At 40.0% G+C, this 20,096-nt stretch overlaps 1 protein-coding gene and 1 pseudogene across 4 annotated transcripts in view; one reads left to right on the plus strand and one right to left on the minus strand.

Annotated features, from left to right (window-relative positions):
* LOC101425463 (zinc finger protein 709-like) overlaps positions 1-18,870 on the plus strand; it is a 37,427-nt gene extending 18,557 nt beyond the window's left edge. Inside the window, exons 2-5 of one of the 4 annotated variants that reach the window (XM_071212755.1) lie at positions 5,183-5,341; positions 13,318-13,444; positions 13,881-14,064; positions 15,003-18,870. In XM_071212755.1, coding sequence (XP_071068856.1) covers positions 13,411-13,444; positions 13,881-14,064; positions 15,003-17,319 — 2,535 coding nt within the window. In that variant the 5' untranslated portion in view covers positions 5,183-5,341; positions 13,318-13,410 and the 3' untranslated portion in view covers positions 17,320-18,870. Of the gene's footprint in view, positions 1-5,182; positions 5,342-13,283; positions 13,445-13,880; positions 14,065-15,002 lie in introns of all 4 variants that reach the window. The other 3 variants (XM_058290257.2, XM_071212754.1, XM_071212756.1) reach the window with 3 other exon arrangements.
* Positions 339-2,398, minus strand: LOC111765407 (kinesin-like protein KIF2A pseudogene; annotated as a pseudogene).
* Positions 18,871-20,096: the final 1,226 nt, after the last annotated feature.

A 20,096-nucleotide genomic window follows, 5' to 3' on the forward strand; every position in this document is an offset into this window, starting at 1 on the left:
CTGTGGTTTCCCCCCTACTATGCACTTCTGGGTCAAGTCCACAATCTTACTTAACATCATATAGAAAGTAAAATTGGCAAGGATCTTCAAAAGTAAATCACCATTTGCACAAATGAAACAATAGGCTTCACTGACCCCAATTTTTGGTTATGCTTCCAGACTAGAAGCATTTTGAAGAGAAAGGAGTGTTTCACAAAATTGAAATATCACTCAGATGACGGACAAGACGTTTTCTACAGACACTTAAAATTTCAAACTTTCAAATGGCTGTGACAGCTGAACTATTTTATATTTTAGTAGTAGGGATTCCGGGGATCCTGTAGTCACAAATACCAATTTTAAAGAGCCCATGATGTCTTTGGGTTGATTTGCTAGCTGCCTGTTCTTCTTCTTGTAAGGCTGCATGAAAGATTTTACTTTATTCTGCAGCACAGTTAAAATGTGTATTTTTTTGCTCGAGATTAGCTCCAAGTTGTTTAGCATATGAATCTACACCATAGTCTATTTCTTCAGACATCTCTAGGAGAGACTTTTCATCTTCAAACCATTGAATAGATTCCTGGAACACTGCCCTGTGATCTTCTACAACTTGTTCTTCCATTTCTACCATTTGTGAGATAGCTTCATGGAAAGTAAATAATTGTGGAGGAACCTCTTCTTTTTGTTCACAAAGAAGGTTTAGATCATCTCTCTGAGGGGACCTCCTCACACTCCACTGTGCCTCTAGGTCATCAGTCTTCTTTGGTGGATGGTGCATTATTGGATGGACATCACCAGCAGCAGTTGGATCCACAGTCACTTCTTTCACCCTGTTTGCATATCTTGATGTATTAAGAGTATTTTCACAGGATGCTATCCCCAGATAGATTGTGGCAATTATGCAGATATGGGAATTTTCACCTATGAACGAATCTCTTAACACCTGAGTGTGTTTACTTGCTCAGAAAGGAGTATGAGGTTTATTTCTTCGTAAGGCTCTGATGCACTCCTTTTTTTTTTTTTAAAGATTTATTTATTTATTTAATTTCCCCCCCTCCCCTGGTTGTCTGTTCTTGGTGTCTGTTTGCTGCATCTTGTTTCTTTGTCCGCTTCTGTTGTCGTCAGCGGCACGGGAAGTGTGGGCGGCGCCATTCCTGGGCAGGCTGCACTTTCTTTTCACGCTGGGCGGCTTTCCTCACGGGCGCACTCCTTGCGCGTGGGGCTCCCCCACGTGGGGGACACCCTTGCGTGGCACGGCACTCCTTGCGTGCATCAGCACTGCGCATGGCCAGCTCCACACGGGTCAAGGAGGCCCGGGGTTTGAACCGCGGACCTCCCATATGGTAGACGGACGCCCTAACCACTGGGCCAAAGTCCGTTTCCCTCTGATGCACTCCTTGAGTGCTAAATGGCTTTTATTAATTTCAGCACCTTCAAGCTGAATTTGCCTGTCTGCACTTGAAGTATAGCTTCTCTTTCATTTCTAGCCAAATCAATGAGAGAAAATTTTCCATGCAATTTTCCTTTCCTTCCAAGGATAACCTGAAGTACTACATGGCTACGAGATGCATGGCTACAAGGTGAATATGCATTTGCAGATGTGTGACCAGATGTTCTGCAGCTGTTGCCTGTGTCATTGAGTTTCAGTACATCTTCAACACATTTGACCTGTTCCTGTAATCCCATCACTGGTACTTGCTGTTTCCCATCTTCTAGAACTCTTAATTTTGTTTTCCTGTTTAGCAAATCAAGAACCTTTCTACTATAATTTCAAAACAGTTGCATATACTTGAAGTTCTAACCTCTTATGGTTTGGCTTTTTTAGCATTAAAAAGACATCTCAAGCTGCTAATGCATGAAACCCTTTAGAACAATCTTCGTTCTTTCCTGAAAAGTCATCACCCATAGTATGAGTTTTTCCACTTCCATTCTGTCTATAAGCAAAATATATAGCCATATCCCTTTCAAATATAGTTTCAACTAGTGGTCTAGCTGTAAACCTGTAAACCATTTCATTAGGAGCTGAGTCATCAAAGGCATAATCAAAATGAAATGTTTGGTTTTCTAGGGACCTTTAATCTACTTTTTTTTTTATGGATTCATGTACCATCACAACATCTTTACCAGGGATTGCGATTACATCAAGATCTTTCATTTGAATAATCTTGAATGTCTGTTCATTGAATGGCTGTTTCCTTACACTTACACATATCCTGTGCTCATCAATAGGATCTGCTGTTGTTAATTGTCTATAATCCAAACTTCTCTAAAGTCTGAGCTCATACACATGATTTCATGTTTTGGGTGTGTAGCGTCAACATTCTGGGCTCTTCTTTCTCTAAGTTCTTGCTGTTGCAGTCTCCTTTTTTTCTCATTTTTCTTGTATTTTTTCTACTTCTTTCACACAGATTTTCAACATGCATTCTGTTGCACAGAAGAAGACTGTTCAGGAAGTTGATTAGGCTGTGCACATGCAGATCCCAGCACTCTGTTATCTCTTGGAGGAGGGTCATTCTCACTAGAAGCCACAGTCCATTGATTCTCTACAATTTATTTTGGCTGAGGGTGCTGGAGGTGGAGGTGTTTCTGGACTGGGTTTAATTTCTTCATCAGGTACAGGGTCAGGATTAAGTGAAAAGGTGCTCTCCGGGTCTATCTCTATTTTCTATCAGTTCAATAGTTCCACTTTCATTATCTTCATTTAAAGATCTTACCATTGCTTGATGTATTCAGCCTTCGTTCTGCTTGATCTCCACATACATCCCGATCAGGATTTTCCTGAAGTTGGCTGATGCCATTGTCTCATTGAGGGCGGTGGTAGTGGGCCAAGGGAAGGGGACAGGAGGACAGAAAAGGCAGAGGCGGGGTAACTGGAAGGGGGAGCAGTTGCCTGCGGCCCCGTGAACACAAGCTGGGGCTGCGAGGGAGGCAGGTGGACGTACCAGCCAGGTGGGAAGAGGCACAGGCTGGGGCATTGGGGTGAAAAGAGGACCAAGGTTGTGAGGCGGCATGGTGAGTGGGGGAAAGTTGGGAGGGCATGCGCCGCCAGCCCAGGAGCAGACGCTGAACCCAAGGGAGTTAAATCCATTCACATGCATATTACTGTTAACGAATTATTTACTTCCACCACTTTATTCTTTGATTTTCATATGTCATATCTATTTTCATCTGTCTTTTTTTTCCTACTCTTTTGTTTATCCTTTCTGCTATTCTTGGTTCTATACTCTCCTCCAAGCCTCTCTCTTCTGTCTTTTGCTTTTGGGCTGTAGGTAGGGCTTCCTTTAATATTTCCTGCAAAGGTGGATTTTTTTTTTTTTTTTTTACAAACTCTTAATTTCTGTTTGTGAATATTTTAAACTCACCTTCATATTTGAACGGTTTTGCTGGATAAACACTTCTTGACTGGCAGTTTTCTCTTTCATTGTCCTAATGTCTCACCTGCATTGCTCTCTGATGAGAAATCTGCACTAAGTCTTACTGGGCGTCCCTTGTATGTGGTAGTTTGCTTCTCCCTTGCTACTCTCAGAATTTTTTCTTTATCCTTGACGTTTGACATTCTGAGTAGTACATGTCTTGGAGTACATCTATTTGGATTTATTCTGATTGGGATACACTGTGCTTCTTGGATGTGTAAGTTCATTTCTTTCATGAGAGTTGGAAAATTTTCAGCTATTATTTCCTCAGATACTCTTTCTGCCCCTTTCTGAAATTCCCATGACATGTATCTTATTGTGCTCCATGTTGTCATTCAACTCGCTGAGGCCCCTGCTCTATTTTTTCCCATTCTTTTTCTGCTCTTCTCATTCTTCAATTTCAGCTGTTCTGTATTACTTCCTCTCTCTTCTATCATTTTGAGTCTGCTGTTGTATGCCTCTCATGTGTGTTTTTATATTTATTTATTTCTCCCTACTGCCTTGTTGTCTGCACTTGCTTTGTCTGTTCATCTTCCTTGTTTCTTTAGGAGGCACCAGGAACTGAACGCGGGACCTCTGATATGGGAAGGAGGCACCTGATCACTTGAGCCACCTCTATTCCATGCTTTGTTGTGTCTCTCATTGTGTTTTTTTTCTTGTGTGTCTTGTGTCATCTTGTTCCGTCAGTGCCTGCTTGTCCTCTTTAGGAGGCACCAGAAACCTCCGCTTCCTGCTTTGTTGGATCTCTCATTATATTTTTCTTCTTGTGTCACGTGTTGCAGGAGCTTGCCACACCTGCCCACTGTACCAGCTCACTCTCTTCCTTAGGAGTCACTGGGTACTGAACCAGGGACCTCCCATGTGGTAGGCACGAGCTCAATTGCTTGAGCCACATTCACTTCCCTCTAATGTGTGTTGTTTTTTTAAAAGGGATACATTTTTAAAATTTCTCTCCCCTTCCCCCCCCCCCCGCATTGTCTGCTTTCTGTGTCCATTTGCTGTGTGTTCTTCTGTGTCTACCTGCATTCTTATCAGTGGCACTGGGAATCTGTGTCTCTTTTTGATGCGTCATCTTGCTGCATCAGCTCTTCGTGTGTGCAGCGCTACTCCTGGTCAGGCTGTGCTTTTTTCGCATGGGGCGGCTCTCCTTGTGGGGTGGGGCTCCCCTACATGGGGGAAATCCATGCTTGGCATGGCACTCCTTGCACACATCAGCTCTGTGCATGGGCCAGCTCACCACACGGGTCAGGAGGCCCTGGGTTTGAACCCTGGACCTTCCATATGGTAGGTGGACGCCCTATCTGTTGAGCCAAATTTGCTTCTCCCTCTAATGTGTTTTGTTTTTTTTTTTTGGTCTTTATTTTTTTTTAATGTTACATTAAAAAAATATGAAGTCCCCATATACCTCCCACCCCCTCACCCCACTCCTCCCATGACAACAACCTCCTCCATCATCATGGGACATTCATTGCACTTGGTGAATACATCTCTGAGCACTGCTGCACCATTTGGTCAATGATCCACATTATAGTTTACACTCTTCCCCACAGTACCCAGTGGGCCATGGGAGGACATACAATGTCCAGTAACTGACCCTGCAGTACCACCCAGGACAACTCCAAGTCCTGAAAATGCCCCCACATCACATCTCCTCTTCCCACTCCCTATCCTCAGCAGCTACCATGGCCACTTTCTCCACATCAATACTACATTTACTTCCATTACTAATCACAGTAGTGTCAGAATAGAATATCAGTAAGTCCGCTCTAATCCATACTCTATTCCTCCAGCCTGTGGACCCTGGAATGGTGATGTCCACTCTACTTCTATATCGAGAAGGTGCTTAGATTCCACTTGGATGATGGGTGCAGTTCTCCTGCTTGCAGTTGTAGGCAATCTTGACTCCCTGGTGTGGTGGTTGACCTTCGCCTCCCTGTTAGCTGGCTGGGGTAAGTCCAGTAAACCAGAGGGTGGAAGTTGCAAGTCTCTTGAGGCTCAGGGCCTGGCTATTACATGGATAGTCCAGAGATTCAGGTCCCTTGAGTATACACTAAATCTCAGCGCCAACCACAGGTCCGGTAAAATAACAGGAGAGGCTTGTGAACAAAGATCACATCTGAGTCTAACTCCATCACGCTCAGGAACACAAACTCCAAAATAGGGCCAACTGACATGGCACTGAACTCCATCTGCCATGACCATAGAACCTGTGGGTCTCTGTAGCCCTCAGAAGAACCAGTACCTGGGGTTGTATCTACTTTAGCTGTCTCTGGGACTCTGCTGAGTTGTGCATAAGAGCGACCCCCTGATGACCTCCCAGCTCTTTTTTGGAGACTCATAGCCATATAAACTCATTTGTCCTTTCCATTTCCCCCATTTATTCAAGGTCAGAAAGCATTTTTAATTCCTGATGTTACATGTAGGCTGAGATATTCTGCTGGTCTGAGTTGATCCTTTTATTCAAGGTCGTTTTCTAATGTGTTTTTGATCTTACCTGATAGGTAATGTCTTTCATTCCTATGACTTCTGTTTCTTTCTATTCATGTTTTCACATTCATTGTGCTTGCTCAGTGTCTTCTTGATGTCCTTTATCTCTTTAGTCAGCTTGTCTTTCAACTCATATGTGATTTTGGACATTTATATGCATCTTATTAATTAGCTGTCCTAAACGGTCTTTTCTGGGATTTTGATAGTTTCCTTTTCTTGGGCCATTTCTTCTCTTTCCTTAGTATGATTTATAGTTAGGATGGTGAATTTACTCAGATGCTCAATTTCTCTCTTTTTAATAGGGATTTAGTGGTGGGAGCCAGTTTGTTACTGCCATTCTCTTTGGCACTCTTTGGCAGCCCTCTCAGTTCATTGCCTGGTCAGAATGTGTTTGCTGCAATATTGGCTGGAGCAGTGTGATATAGGTTCCTGCCTGGAGGTTGAGAGCCTTGTAAAATAAATTTTTTCAGAGACAGTTCTCCAACCTTTGCTGGCAGCCCCTCCCTTTTCCCTGGTAGGAAATAATTCCACTTCCCTCTGTGTCCTCAATAATCAGTCTTGGTTAGTAGAGAGGGAGTTTGAGAGAGTCAGATCTCTTTAGTCCTGGATCTTTTTAGTCTCTAGCTGGCTTCCCAGGCAAACAATGTCATGGCCCCAGCTGGCCTGAAAGGGCTTGTGGGACACAACAGACCAAAGTTGTGGGTCAAATGCTGAGTCAGCCTTAGGCTATGTTCCCCTCTCTCCCCTTTTCTGGGGAGGTGCATCCTCAACAATCAGTCCCAATTAGTAAAGAGGGAGATCGAGAGGGTTGGCTGTCTTTAGTCTCAGATCTCTTTAGTCCCGAGCTGGCTCCCATGGCAAAAATGGCACGGCCCCACCCAGCCTGAAAGGTTCATGAGACACAGCAGACCAAATTTATGGGTCAAAAGCTGGGTCAGGGAAAGCAGACTTGGCCCAATGGATAGGGTGTCCACCTACCACATAGGAAGTCCAGGGTTCAAACCCAGGACCTCCTTGACCCATGTGGAGCTGGCCCACGCACAGTGCTGATGCGCGCAAGGAGTGCCCTCCCACGCAGGGGTGTCCCCGCGTAGGGGAGCCCCATGTGCAAGGAGTGCACGCTGTAAGGAGAGCCACCCAGTGTGAAAGAAAGTGCAGCCTGCCCAAGAATGGCACCGCACACACGGAGAGCTGACACAACAAAAAGAAACACAGATTCCTGGTGCCGGCTGATAAGGATAGAAGCAGTCACAGAAGAACACACAGCGAATGGACACAGAGAGCAGACACCTGGGGGGGAAGTGGGGGAAAGGGAGAGAAACAAATAAAAAATCTTAAAAAAAAAATGAGTCAGCCTTAGGCTGTTTCCCCCTCTCTTCTCCCCCTTTTTCTGGGGACATGGATCCCTGGGGCCCCCTTTTTCTGTAGCCACTGGCCCAGAGACCTGAGAATTCAAAAGTGTCTTTAATGTGGGGAATGGTGCTGGCAGTAGCAGCTGCCATTTTTAAGTCAGTTTTGCTGACATGATTCTTTTCCTTTGCCTCTCTCCCGTGGGCAGTGTCCAGCCTTCCCCTGGTGTCCTAAACACTAGATTTTTTTTTCAGGTTGTTTCTGCCTGTCCTCTAGCTATTTTTCTGGGGAAAAAAGAGAGTCTCATGTCTTTCTAGTCCACCATCTTCTTGGAAGTCCATTTGTATATCTTCTTTGGAGAAATGTCTATGTTTTTTGTCCAGTTTTTAATTAGGTCACTTGCCATTTTGTTTAGTTGAAGGTTTCTTTATATAGTCTAGATATTAAACCCTTATCAGATATGTGATTTCCAAATATTTTCTCTCATTGCGTAGATTACTGTTTCACTTTCATGATAAAGTCCATTGAAGTACAAAAGTTTGATTTTGATGAGGTCCCATTTATCTGTTTTTCTTTTGTTGCTTGTGCTTTGGGTGTAAAGTCTAAGAAAGAAACCAATGCCTAACACAAGGAACTGAAGATATTTCCCTATGTTTTCCTCTAGGAGTTTGATAGTCTGACACTTAGGTTTAGGTCTTTGGTCCATTTAGAGTTGATTTTTGTGTATGATGTGAGGTAGGGGTTCATATTCAATCTTTTGCAAATGAAGATCCAGTTTTCTCAGCACCATTTGTTGAAGAAACTGGTCTTTCCCGATTGATTGGTCTTTTTGCCCCCTTGTCAAAAATCATCTGGCCATAGATGTGAGGATTGGTTTTTGAGCTCTCAGTGCAATTCCATTTGTCAATCCTTGTGCCAGTACCATGGTGTTTTGATTACTGTGGCTTTGCAGTAACTTTTCAGATTGGAAAGTGTTAGTCCTCCAACTTCATTGTTCTTTCTCAAGATAGCTTTGGCTATTCCATTTCTGCAAAGAAGGTTGTTGGATTTTGATTGAGTCTTATTGAATCTGTAAATTGATTGTATTAGTTGACGTCTTAACATTATTTAGTCTTCTAATTCATGAATATGGAATGTCCTTCCATTTATTTAGGGTTTTGTTGTTGTTATTGTTGTTTTCATTTCTTTAGCAATGTTTGGTAGTTTTCTGTGTACAAGACCTTTACATCCTTGATTAGATTTATTCCTACATAATTGATTCTTTTAGTTCTTATAAACAGAATTTTTTCTTTGATTTCTTCTTCTGATTGTTCATTGCTAGTGTGCAGAACACTGCTGATTTGGGGGCATTGATCTTGTACCCTGCCACTTTGCTGAATTCATTTATTAGCTCTAGCAGTTTTATTGTGGGTTTTTCAGGTCTTTCTGTATATGGGATCATGTTATCTGTAGGTAGAAAAAGCTTTACATCTGTCTTTCCAATTTGGATGTCTTTTATTTCTTTTTCTTGCCTAGTTGCTCTGGCAGGAACTTACAGTACAGTGTTGAATAACAGTGATGACAGTGGGTATCCTTGTGTTTTTCCTGATATTAGAGAGTAAGCTTTCATTCTTTCACCATTAAGTAGGTTGTTAGCTGTGGGTTTTTCATATATGCCCTTTATCACTTGGAAGAGCTTTCCTTCTAATAGTTGTTCTTTACGGTTTTGTTTTTGTTTTTGTTTTTGGTCAAGAATGAGGGATACTGGATTTTTATGAAATGCCTTTTCTTAATCAGTTGAGATGATCATGGGTTTTTTTTCCTTCTTCATTCTATTAATGTATTACATTAATTGATTTTCTTATGTTGAACTACCCTTGCATACCTAGGAGAAATACCACTTGATCATGGTGTATACTTCTTTTAGTATGCTTTTGGATTCAGTTTGCTAGTATTTTATTGAGGATTTTTGCATCTATGTTCATAAGAGATATTGGCCTATAGTTTTCTTTTCTTTTGGTATCTTTTTCTGACTTTGGCATAAGAATGATATTGGCTTCATGTTTTCTCCTCTTCCAAGTTTTGGGAGAGTTTGTACAGGATTGGTGTTACTTCTTGGAATAGTGGTCAAATTCTGTGAAGCCAAATGGTTCTGAGGTTATCTTTGTTGGGAGGCTTTTGGTTCTTGATTTAATCTCTTTACTAATTATTCCATTTATTCTTGAGTCAGTGTAGGTTATTTGTGTGTTTCTAGGAATTTGTCTATTTCATCTAGGGTATCTAATTTGTTGGTGTCCGGTTGTTCATAGTATCCTCTTATACTCTTTGATTTCAGTGTAGTTGATAATAATGCCCGCCTTTTCATTTGACTGTTGTTATTTGGGCCATCTCTCTTATTTTCTTCATCAGTCTAGCCTAACAGCTTTTCAAGTTTATTGATCTTTTCAAAGAGCCAACTTTTGACTTTGTTGATTTTTTTTTCTTCTTTTATTCTCTATTTCAAGTCATGTTCCTGACATGCAGCAGTCTGGAGTGCAGGTTCCATCTCATTGAGCTGTGAGGGGGGATGAAAGAAGGAGTCTTGGTTAAAATACCAAACATTCTCTTTTCTAGTGGAATTTTTTGTAGTTTTTCTTGAATAGATGTTTCTTCACTTGCAGTTTCTCCTTAGAACCATTTCCAGCGACTATAATGATTGTTTTTAAATAATTTTCACTAGTTCCCCTGTAGAAATTATCAGCCAAAGTCCTCACACTGTTGTGAGTGCTGCTGTAGTAGATTTAAAAAATTTTTACTAACTTGCTTTTGCTGTTAAATAGGGTAATGAAATTTTATTTTTACATTGTTTTTAATATGGAAATTTGCTGAAAATCTTATTCTGAGACTTTAATTTTTTTTCTTGGACTCTTCTGTGTGAACAGTTCCTTGAGCTTTTTATAAAGACAAGATTTTCTTTTTTTATGATTCATACTTTTGTTTATTTCTTAGTGGCCCTAGATTCAATCTCTAATGTATTGGTGACTAGGAGTGAAGTAATAGACATCTTTTTTGTTACTAATATTTTTAGGAGGAAAAACAAACATTATTTATTTTTCTTTTTTTGAAAGTCTCTTTTCATTAAGTCCTTTGTCAGGCTATGCACATTACCATCTATTTAAAATGCCAAGTGTTTGTTCATGTTTTGCTTTTGAATATTATTAAGTCATGTTTTATAATTCTTTAGATGAATACAGGTAAAACAATTTATTTTGGAGTTTTTATAGTAACGTATAGCATACATGCTGGAAAATGAATGACATGTATAGTTCATGGAAATAATTTTAAAAAATAAACATTTGTGAAATGAAATCCCTAGATACAAAACAAAGTTTCACACCTGATATCCTGCCTTAATGAATCCTAATGACAGACCTCCTTATTTTCCCAATGTAACCATGTCCCATGTCCTGAATTACCTGAAGATAATTGCCTTGTTCTTGATAGTTTTATCACCTGTGTATGCATCCTTAAATAAATAAATTTTGATATTACATGACTCTATTGCATATAAATGGAATCACACTGTACTATTTCATGTCCAATTTCCTTTGTTCAAAGTTATTCAGAAAAAATAAGTTATTTCAGACTCTCCCATGGGGTAATAGTTCATTTACTTTTATTCCTATCTTGTATTTGCTTGTAATAATATACTATTATCATTTATTAATTCTGTTGTTAAGTGGCCATTTGAATATTTTCTAATTTTTACCTTTAGGACCAATGTTTATTCTGTGTGTATCCACTTGCAAGTCTTCTCTTCACCTCCATTTCAATATACCTCATCATGAATTTCTCATTCCTTCTCTAGGAACTGAATCCATTTGACTTTCTACATCTAACTGATGGAAGTACCATCTTTATAGTTTGTGTGAAAATCTCAGTCATTTTTGACTCCTCTTACTCTGTTGTTGTTCCACCTTCAGTCATCAGGGAATTTTTGTAGGTCTTCAGATGATAGCTAGGATACTGACCCAGCACAGCAATTCATTGAAAATTCCCAGGCAGACACATCTTCTTTTCACCTGGTTATGACTTTAAGCTCCTAAGACATCTCCAGGTTTCCACACCTGCCCCCTGTCATCTGTCTATTCTCAGTATAATCCATGGATCTTTAAAGCTTTTAGATGAAATCACTCCTGTGCTCTACATTTCACTGAGAGTCAAAGCCAAAATCCTTACAGGGTACAACTAATTCCCCGTAATGTGATGTGTCCCCAGCAGGTGTGTTGTGGGTCCTCAATCCCATCTCCAAGTACAGTGATTCACTAAGAGAACTCAGGAGTGAGCATATAGTTGTGTTCTTAACTGAGTTTATTACAGCAAAAGTACACAGAAAATAATCACAAAGGGAAAAAGCATGTGAGGCAAAATCCAGAGGAAGCCGATTGCAAATTTTAAAGAGTTCTCTCTCACTGAAGAAATGTGGGACTGGCTTTTTAAACCCCCACCAATGAGTTGTGACAACCCGTGTGAAATGTCTACCAGGGAAGATCATTAGAGACTGGATACTCTGAGATTGTATTGGCTGTACTCTCTGCCTAGCATGTACTCATAGTCTCAGATAGAAAGAAGGGGCTTAGCATATACTACGTTTTTGCACAGACACTTTAGTAAGTACAGTGAGATTTTCTTATCAGTCAGATTTATAGGATCCCCCCCCACACAATCTCAGGATTTTCTTATCAGATTTATAGGATCCCCCCCACAATCTCAGGAGACTCAAGTGAAGGGTCAGCTTTCCAAGCAGGTCTTTCTAATGATCAGCAGTTTTAGACCTGCTAACTTAACTTTTTTCTGTACACTAGGTTGTAGAAATTTGAGGCAGATGTGCTATACACAGAGTAGTTAGGGCTGATTCAGGCAGCTGATTTCAACTCTTGCAGCAGTGTCTTAGGGCTCTTACAATAAATACGGCAGAATAGGTTGGCTTTAACAATAGGAGTTTATTGGCTCATAGTTTTGGAGGCTTCAAGTTCGAAATCAAGGTGTCAGCAAGGTTATGCTTTCTCCAAAGTCATTTGGTTCTGGTGATAGCTTTCTGGCAATCCTCTGTAATGTGGTGATCTCTCTTTGGCTTCTATTTCCACGTCCAATTTCCTTTGCCTATAACGATTTCAGCCGTACCAGATCAACGCTTGCCCCGGTTCAGTTTGGCCATGCCTTATAATAGCATAGCAACATCTTCAAAGGTCTCCTCTACAAATGAGCTTTCATGCACACCAAGACTTACTTTAGTGAATCAAAGATATTATTTTAAAATAGGTTCCTACTTACTGGACCAGGGATTAGTACTTGAATATGTGTTTTGTGAGGTACATGATTCAATCCCCACCAACCAATAAGAGGAGGATTCCTGTTCTGCTGCCCTACCAAGTAGGTAAATTCTAGCATTTGAATTGCTGCATGATAGCCTTTTCTGCATCTCCTGCATGTCGACATCACTGGGTTGAAGGTATTTTTCAGAGACCAGGACTTAGGGGAATTCTGTTGCTCAAAGCTTACTATGAATCTGAGGGGCTGGGCTATCATGCTCCTTTTGCCAAAAGAGGACTGAAAGAATATTTTCACTCAGCCTGTTAGCCCTGTCTACTTTTAAAGACCCTGGAGTACACCAGGACAAAATGTGCTCTTTGAAAATTGAATTTCCATAGACCTCCTGTTCTTTAGTGAGTATTCATTGAAACCTCATCCAGGTTTGACCCTGTGCTCCATGCAGTGCTGAGTCATCTGGTCGTTAAGAACGACTTTTCTTCCAAGGAATTTATGGTCTTAGGATAGAAATATTTATTCCATTCGTGTAGCATTTCTCTCATTCTCCAAAGTGCTCTGGATCCTACTGTTACAGAACACTATGACTCGAAGAAATCACAGTACCAATGGGGAGATAAGTTCATTGGGTTCACGGTGCTGTTAAACCTATGAGGTAGTGTGGACTGTAAGTAATGGTTCTGACAAGGTCACGGAATAAATGTTAGGAGTTCGTGGAATCGTCTAAGAATGTTCAATGAATTGCATATTGATTCCATGTTCTACCAGTCTCATCCTCCTGCACACATGTGGGATATTTTAGGACTCAGTGACCTTTGAGGATGTGGCTGTGAATTTCACCCTGGAAGAGTGGGCTTTGCTGGATTCATCTCAGAGGAACCTCTACAGAGAGGTGATGCTTGAAACCTTCAGGAACCTTTCCTCAGTAGGTAAGGATGACACCATTCCTCCACTTAGTGATTTAGAGGACAAGTATTGCTTTCTTATCAACATGGGTAAATAAGACTGATATAATCACAGGCATCGTGGACCCAGAATCTAATAATTCTCCCTTGATAGTGAAATTGGTGTTTTAAACTCAGTGTTTCTTTAAAGTCTGAGTTAAGAGACTTGAAGCTCTTTAATATCAGTGTGAGTATGGGTCATTTTGGGCACATAAAAGGGTATATATGTGTGTGTGTGTGTGTATATATATATGTAAGTATATGTATTTTAACATTGCAATAGTTTTACTGTTCATTATATTGCCTACTATTTTGACCTCTTATGCCTGTTGCTGATGAAGTTCTGAAACAACTAAGCACCTCAGTGTTGCTCTTCTTATGTGTACCTTCTGTATAAGATTGTTAACTTGTTTTGTTTCAGATGGTGAGACTCACTTTAAAGACAATGAATCATTTTCCCAGGAGAGTAATTTTGGGCAAAACATGTCCAAGGAACAGATAACAGCAAAGTTCTCAAGAAATGATTTCTGGGTATGCACTTTAGGAAGAAGTTGGAACGACAGTAACAATGGATATCAGCACAAAAACCAAGGGAAACACCTAAGGTGAGTTGCATGCAAAGAAAAAGCAGTATTCCAAAAGAATCTTGTTTGATCATGAAATTATACAAAGAAACAAAGTACATAAGCCTAACTTCAAATTTATTCTAGAATTTTCACCAAAAATGTTGTCTTAAATTGACATATATATATATAACAGAGTTCAGTTGGAAACAATGTTAGGAAACACCATGTATTAAAAAACCTAATGACTATTTTCATGCCTTCTTATAGAGTACTCTGTTTATTAAACTTTCTGATAATTCAGCCATGTGACAGAAAGCCTAAAATTTCAATGAAAATAAGTATTAAGTCTTTACGAAGGTAGCCATTAGTAATACACTTCTCATTTTTAGCAGAAATCAGATGGTGCAGAGAGTCCTTGAAAGCAATAAAAGTAATAAGTGTAGAGAAACCTTCAGCCAGATTCCAAACCTTAATCTGTACAAGAAAACCCCTGGAGTATATCTGTATGAATGCAGTGAGTGTGGAAAAGTCTTCATGCATCATGCATTACTTAAGTGGCATATCAGATCTCATACCGGACACAGATCACATGAATACCAGAAATGTGGGCAGACTTGCACTTCACCTTCCTACCTGAGAATGCATATGAAAACTCACAGCAGAAAGAAATCCCATTTCTGTAAATTTTGTGGAAAAATCTTTACTCATTGCTATTGGTTCACTTGACCTATAAGGACTCACACTGTATATAAAACCTATGAATGCAAGCAGTATGCAAAAATCTTCAATGAGTTCTCCTGTCTTACATGATGTGGGAGAAACCACAGTGGAGAGAAGCCATATAAATGTAAGAAATGTGGTAAAGACTGTATTTATCCCTCATCCTTAGGAAGACACATGATGACACACACTGGAGAGAAACCATATGAATGTAAACAATGTACTAAAGCCTTTATTTGTTCCACTTCCTTTCGAAGACATGAAAGGATTCACACTGGTGCGAAACGATATGAATGTAAGCAACGTGGGAAAGCCTTCAGCTATTCCCATTCCTTTCGACGACATGAAAGAACCCACACTGGAGAGAAACCTTATGAATGTAAGTATTGTGGGAAAGCCTTCCGTTGGCTCGAATCTTTTCAAGGACATGTGAGAATGCACAATGGAGAGAAACGCTATGAATGTAAGTACTATGGGGAAGCCTTCAGTTGTCCCACTTCCATTCAAAGGCATGAAAGGACTCACACTGCAGAGAAACCCCATGAATGTAAAAAATGTGGGAAAGCCTTCAGTCGTCCCAGTTTATTACAAAGACATGAAAGGACTCACACAGGAGAGAAACCCTATGAATGTAAGTGTTGTGGGAAGACTTTCAGTTGGCTTGAATCTTTTCAAGGACATGTGAGAATGCACAATGGAGAGAAACCCTATGAATGTAAACAGTGTGGTAAAGCCTTCAGTTGTCCCACCTCCATTCGAAGGCATGAGAGGACTCACACTGGAGAGAAACTTCACACATGTGAAAAATGTGGGAAAGCCTTCCTTTATCCTAGTTCATTACAAACACATGAGAGGACTCACACAGGAGAGAAACCCTATGAATGTAAGTGTTGTGGGAAAACTTTTAGTTGCCTTAAATCTTTTCAAGGACATGTGAGAATGCACAGTGGAGAGAAACCCTATGAATGTAAACAGTGTGGTAAAGCCTTCAGTTGTCCCTCTTCCATTCGAAGGCATGAAAGGACTCACACTGGAGAGAAACCTTATGAATGTAAAAAATGTGGGAAAGCCTTCAGTTATCCTCAGTCCTTTCGAATACATGAGAGAATTCACACTGGAGAAAAACCATATGAATGTAAGCAATGTGGGAAAGCCTTCAGCTATTCCCAGTCCTTTCGGCAACATGAAAGAACCCACACTGGAGAGAAACGCTATGAATGTAAGTACTGTGGGAAAGCCTTCAGTTGTCCCACTTCCATTCAAAGGCATGAAAGGACTCACACTGGAGAGAAACCCTATGAATGTAAGTGTTGTGGGAAAACTTTTAGTTGGTTTAAATCTTTTCAAGGACATATGAGAATGCACAATGGAGAGAAACCCTATGAATGTAAACAGTGTGGTAAAGCCTTCAGTTGTCTCACTTATATTCGAAGGCATGAAAGGACTCACACTGGAGAGAAACCCTATGAATGTAAAAAATGTGGGAAAGCCTTCAGTTGTCTCAGTTCATTACAAAGACATGAAAGGACTCACACAGGAGAGAAACCCTATGAATGTAAGTCTTGTGGGAAAACTTTTAGTTGGCTTGAATCTTTTCAAGGACATGTGAGAATGCACAATGGAGAGAAACCCTATGAATGTAAACAGTGTGGTAAAGTCTTCAGTTGTCCCACTTCCCTTCGAAGGCATGAAAGGACTCACACTGGAGAGAAACTTCACATATGTAAAAAATGTGGGAAAACCTTCCTTTATCCCAGTTCATTACAGAGACATGAGAGGACTCACACAGGAGAGAAACCCTATGAATGTAACTGTTGTAGGAAAACTTTTAGTTGCCTTGAGTCTTTTCAGGGACATGTGAGAATGCACAATGGAGAGAAACCCTATGAATGTAAACAGTGTGGTAAAGCCTTCAGTTGTCCCTCTTCCATTCGAAGGCATGAAAGGACTCACACTGGAGAGAAACCCTATGAATGTAAAAAATGTGGGAAGGCCTTCATTTATCCTCAGTCCTTTCGAAGACATGAGAGAATTCACAATGGAGAAAAACCATATAAATGTAAGCAATGTGGGAAAGCCTTCAGCTATTCCCAGTCCTTTCAGCAACATGAAAGAAACCACACTGGAGAGAAACACTATGAATGTAAGTACTGTGGGGAAGCCTTCAGTTGTCCCACTTCCATTCAAAGGCATGAAAGGACTCACACTGCAGAGAAACCCCATGAATGTAAAAAATGTGGGAAAGCCTTCAGTCGTCCCAGTTTATTACAAAGACATGAAAGGACTCACACAGGAGAGAAACCCTATGAATGTAAGTGTTGTGGGAAGACTTTCAGTTGGCTTGAATCTTTTCAAGGACATGTGAGAATGCACAATGGAGAGAAACCTTATGAATGTAAACAGTGTGGTAAAGCCTTCAGTTGTCCCACCTCCATTCGAAGGCATGAGAGGACTCACACTGGAGAGAAACTTCACGAATGTAAAAAATGTGGGAAAGCCTTCCTTTGTCCCAGTTCATTACAAAGACATGAAAGAACTCACACAGGAGAGAAACCCTATGAATGTAAGTGTTGAGGGAAAACTTTTAGTTGCCTTGAATCTTTTCAGGGACATGTGAGAATGCACAGTGGAGAGAAACCCTATGTATGTAAACAGTGTGGGAAGGCCTTCAGTTATCCTTAGTCTTTTCAAATACATGAGAGAATTCACACTGGAGAAAAACCCTATGAATGTAAGGAATGTGGGAAATACTTTATTTGCCTGTCAGCCTTTAGGAGACACATGATAACGCACACTGGAGAAAAACCCTATAATTGTAAACAATGTGGTAAAGCCTTCAGTTGTCCCAGTTCTGTTTGAAGACATGAAAGGACTCACAGTGGAGAGAAGCCTTAAGAATGTAAGTACTGTGGGAAGGCTTTCCGTTGGCTTGCATACTTTCAAGGACACTTGAGAATGCACACTGGAGAGAAACCTTAAGAATGTAAACAATGTGGGAAAGCCTTAAGTTGTCCTAGTTCATTTAGAAATCATGAAAGGACTCACACGGGAGAGAAACCATATGTATGTAAGTATTGTGGGAAAGCCTTTTGTTGGCTTGCATCCTTTCGGGGACATGTGAGAATACACACTGGAGAGAAACTGTATAAATGTGAAAAATGTGGGAAAGCCTTCAGTTGGTCCTCATCCTTGTTAAAACATGTGAGAACACACAGTGGAGAGAAACCCTATGAATGCAACCAATGTGGGAAAACCTTCAAGTGGCCTTCATCTTTACAGAAGCATCTGAGGATGCATTCCTGATAGAAACTCTATAAATGTTCAAAAGGAAGAAAACCTTTAATTCTCATTTTGAGAACATCAAGGAACTCCCTCCAAGGAAAGCTCTGTAAATAAAAGTGATGTGGGAGTACTTGATGGTGATGAATTAGTATTGGTTCAGAAAGTTCAAACCATGACAGAAATCTTATGAAATTCATAAATGACATTGTCTTGACATAGTATCTCATTTTTAAAATGGATTCCTGGGCTAGGAATTTCCAGTTCTTAGTTTTGGACATAGAACGTTGAGGTGACAAATAATTTTCTAAGTAATCTTTTACCAATGCCAGAAATGTTTTAATGGGTAGAGTTTATTTTTATAACTTAAGTAATCAAAAATTGAAATTAAGAAATGTTATAATTTAAGTAATCTATTGGGTCCATTGGTAAATTTGAAGTGTATTTTTAATATGCAAAATAGATTTAATTTCTAAATCGTTTTTAACTGCTCTGTAAATAAGGGGCCATTGGAAAATTTACATTAATTTGTTGAGATTTTCTTACCAGCCTCGTGTGGCAGGTACTAGATATCATTTACCAATTGTATAGTCCATTCTTCTTCTTTACTTGATTAAAGCTATTTTTTTCCTTTTTTTTCCCTAGAAGAGCTTTATTCTACTTTCCGTGCTAATAAATAATCAACATGGAAGTGTTAAGTGTGAAAAGTTTATCCAAGTATAATCTCATGTGAATTGTTTCCACCTTTTGCCCTTTTGCCTTTGTCCTTGCTTCTGGGTGGGATTTGAATGATACTGTTTGATTAAGTGAGAACTGTGATATGACAATAAAATCTATAGAGTTGAATATGGGTCTCTTGGATGATATTATATCAAAATGGTTAATGTTGCAAACTATATTTTCCAGAATTCAATTCCCTTTCGTGTTAGAATTCACTAATGCCCAAAATTGAATAAGATTTGGAAGGCCATTACTCAGGTTTTGGAGCCAGTATACAAGGAGACAAGACAGGTGTGTAGGCACATTGTAGATGCCAGCTTCCAGCTCATTTTCCTGATTCTTGACTCTGCCAATGAAGAGCAACCTCAAAACCCAACACCATCTACTTGACTTGTATTTTCTGAGAGGTGTAGGTTTCCAGAGACATCTCCACAAACTCCACATGAACTTTGATAAATCCAAAGTTCAGAAGTCCTAATGTATCCATCATGGCACTGATTTTAACTGTTATGGTTGGGAATATTTCCTGAGTTTCTGACTCTTCTCCTACACTGTAATTGCATACAGTCCAATTTGGATAGTAAACATTATGTTTTGTTAATACTGCTAGTGGCTATGTGTTCTTGCTTCTTCTGTGACAACTGCAGTGTTGCAACCAAATAAAACCACATGGGATCATTCCTCTACCCTGTTATGGGGTGAATGATTTGACCCTGTCTTTTCATGTGAGAATCACCTTTCTCATATCAGGCAAAGAAAACTGAGGCCTATATGTTTAGGTAGATTGCCAGAGAACACAATCCTAGCAAGGAACAGAGTCAGGGTCACTATTCAGATAAACCTTTCTTGCTCAGAAATCATATTTCTTACTTGATGCTAGTTTTTGAGCATCCCTCATATGTTAGGTACTCTTGACTCAAAAGGTGCACAACTTGCCATGAAATAATGTATTCTAGGTTCTGGTTTCAGAGAATAGAAGACTTGCTTTCCTCAGTGAGTGAAGTCATCATTTACTTTAAGACATCTAATATGTCTTAATAAACACGGTTCCAGGAACCATTCAGTTGTGTTTGTAAGTAGTGGGGAAGGATATTCAGTCCCATATTGTGGAGTTAAAAAAGTAATGATTTCCCATCAAAGGCACAGGCAGCCATGGTTAAACTTGAGTTTTGCAATGGTTGCAAGTTTTAGGCAAGTGATATGCGATGATGAATTTGGGCATGGGGCAATCTAGGAAATGACAATACCCATTGATTTGGGACACAGGATGTAGTTGTGAATATGTTTAATGTCCTGTGAAAGAATTTTAAATTGCCTTATATGTTTGTCATTATGGTTTTGCTGCAATGACA

Source organism: Dasypus novemcinctus, chromosome 30 (genome assembly GCF_030445035.2).
Source record: "Dasypus novemcinctus isolate mDasNov1 chromosome 30, mDasNov1.1.hap2, whole genome shotgun sequence".
Classification (NCBI taxonomy): domain Eukaryota; kingdom Metazoa; phylum Chordata; class Mammalia; order Cingulata; family Dasypodidae; genus Dasypus; species Dasypus novemcinctus.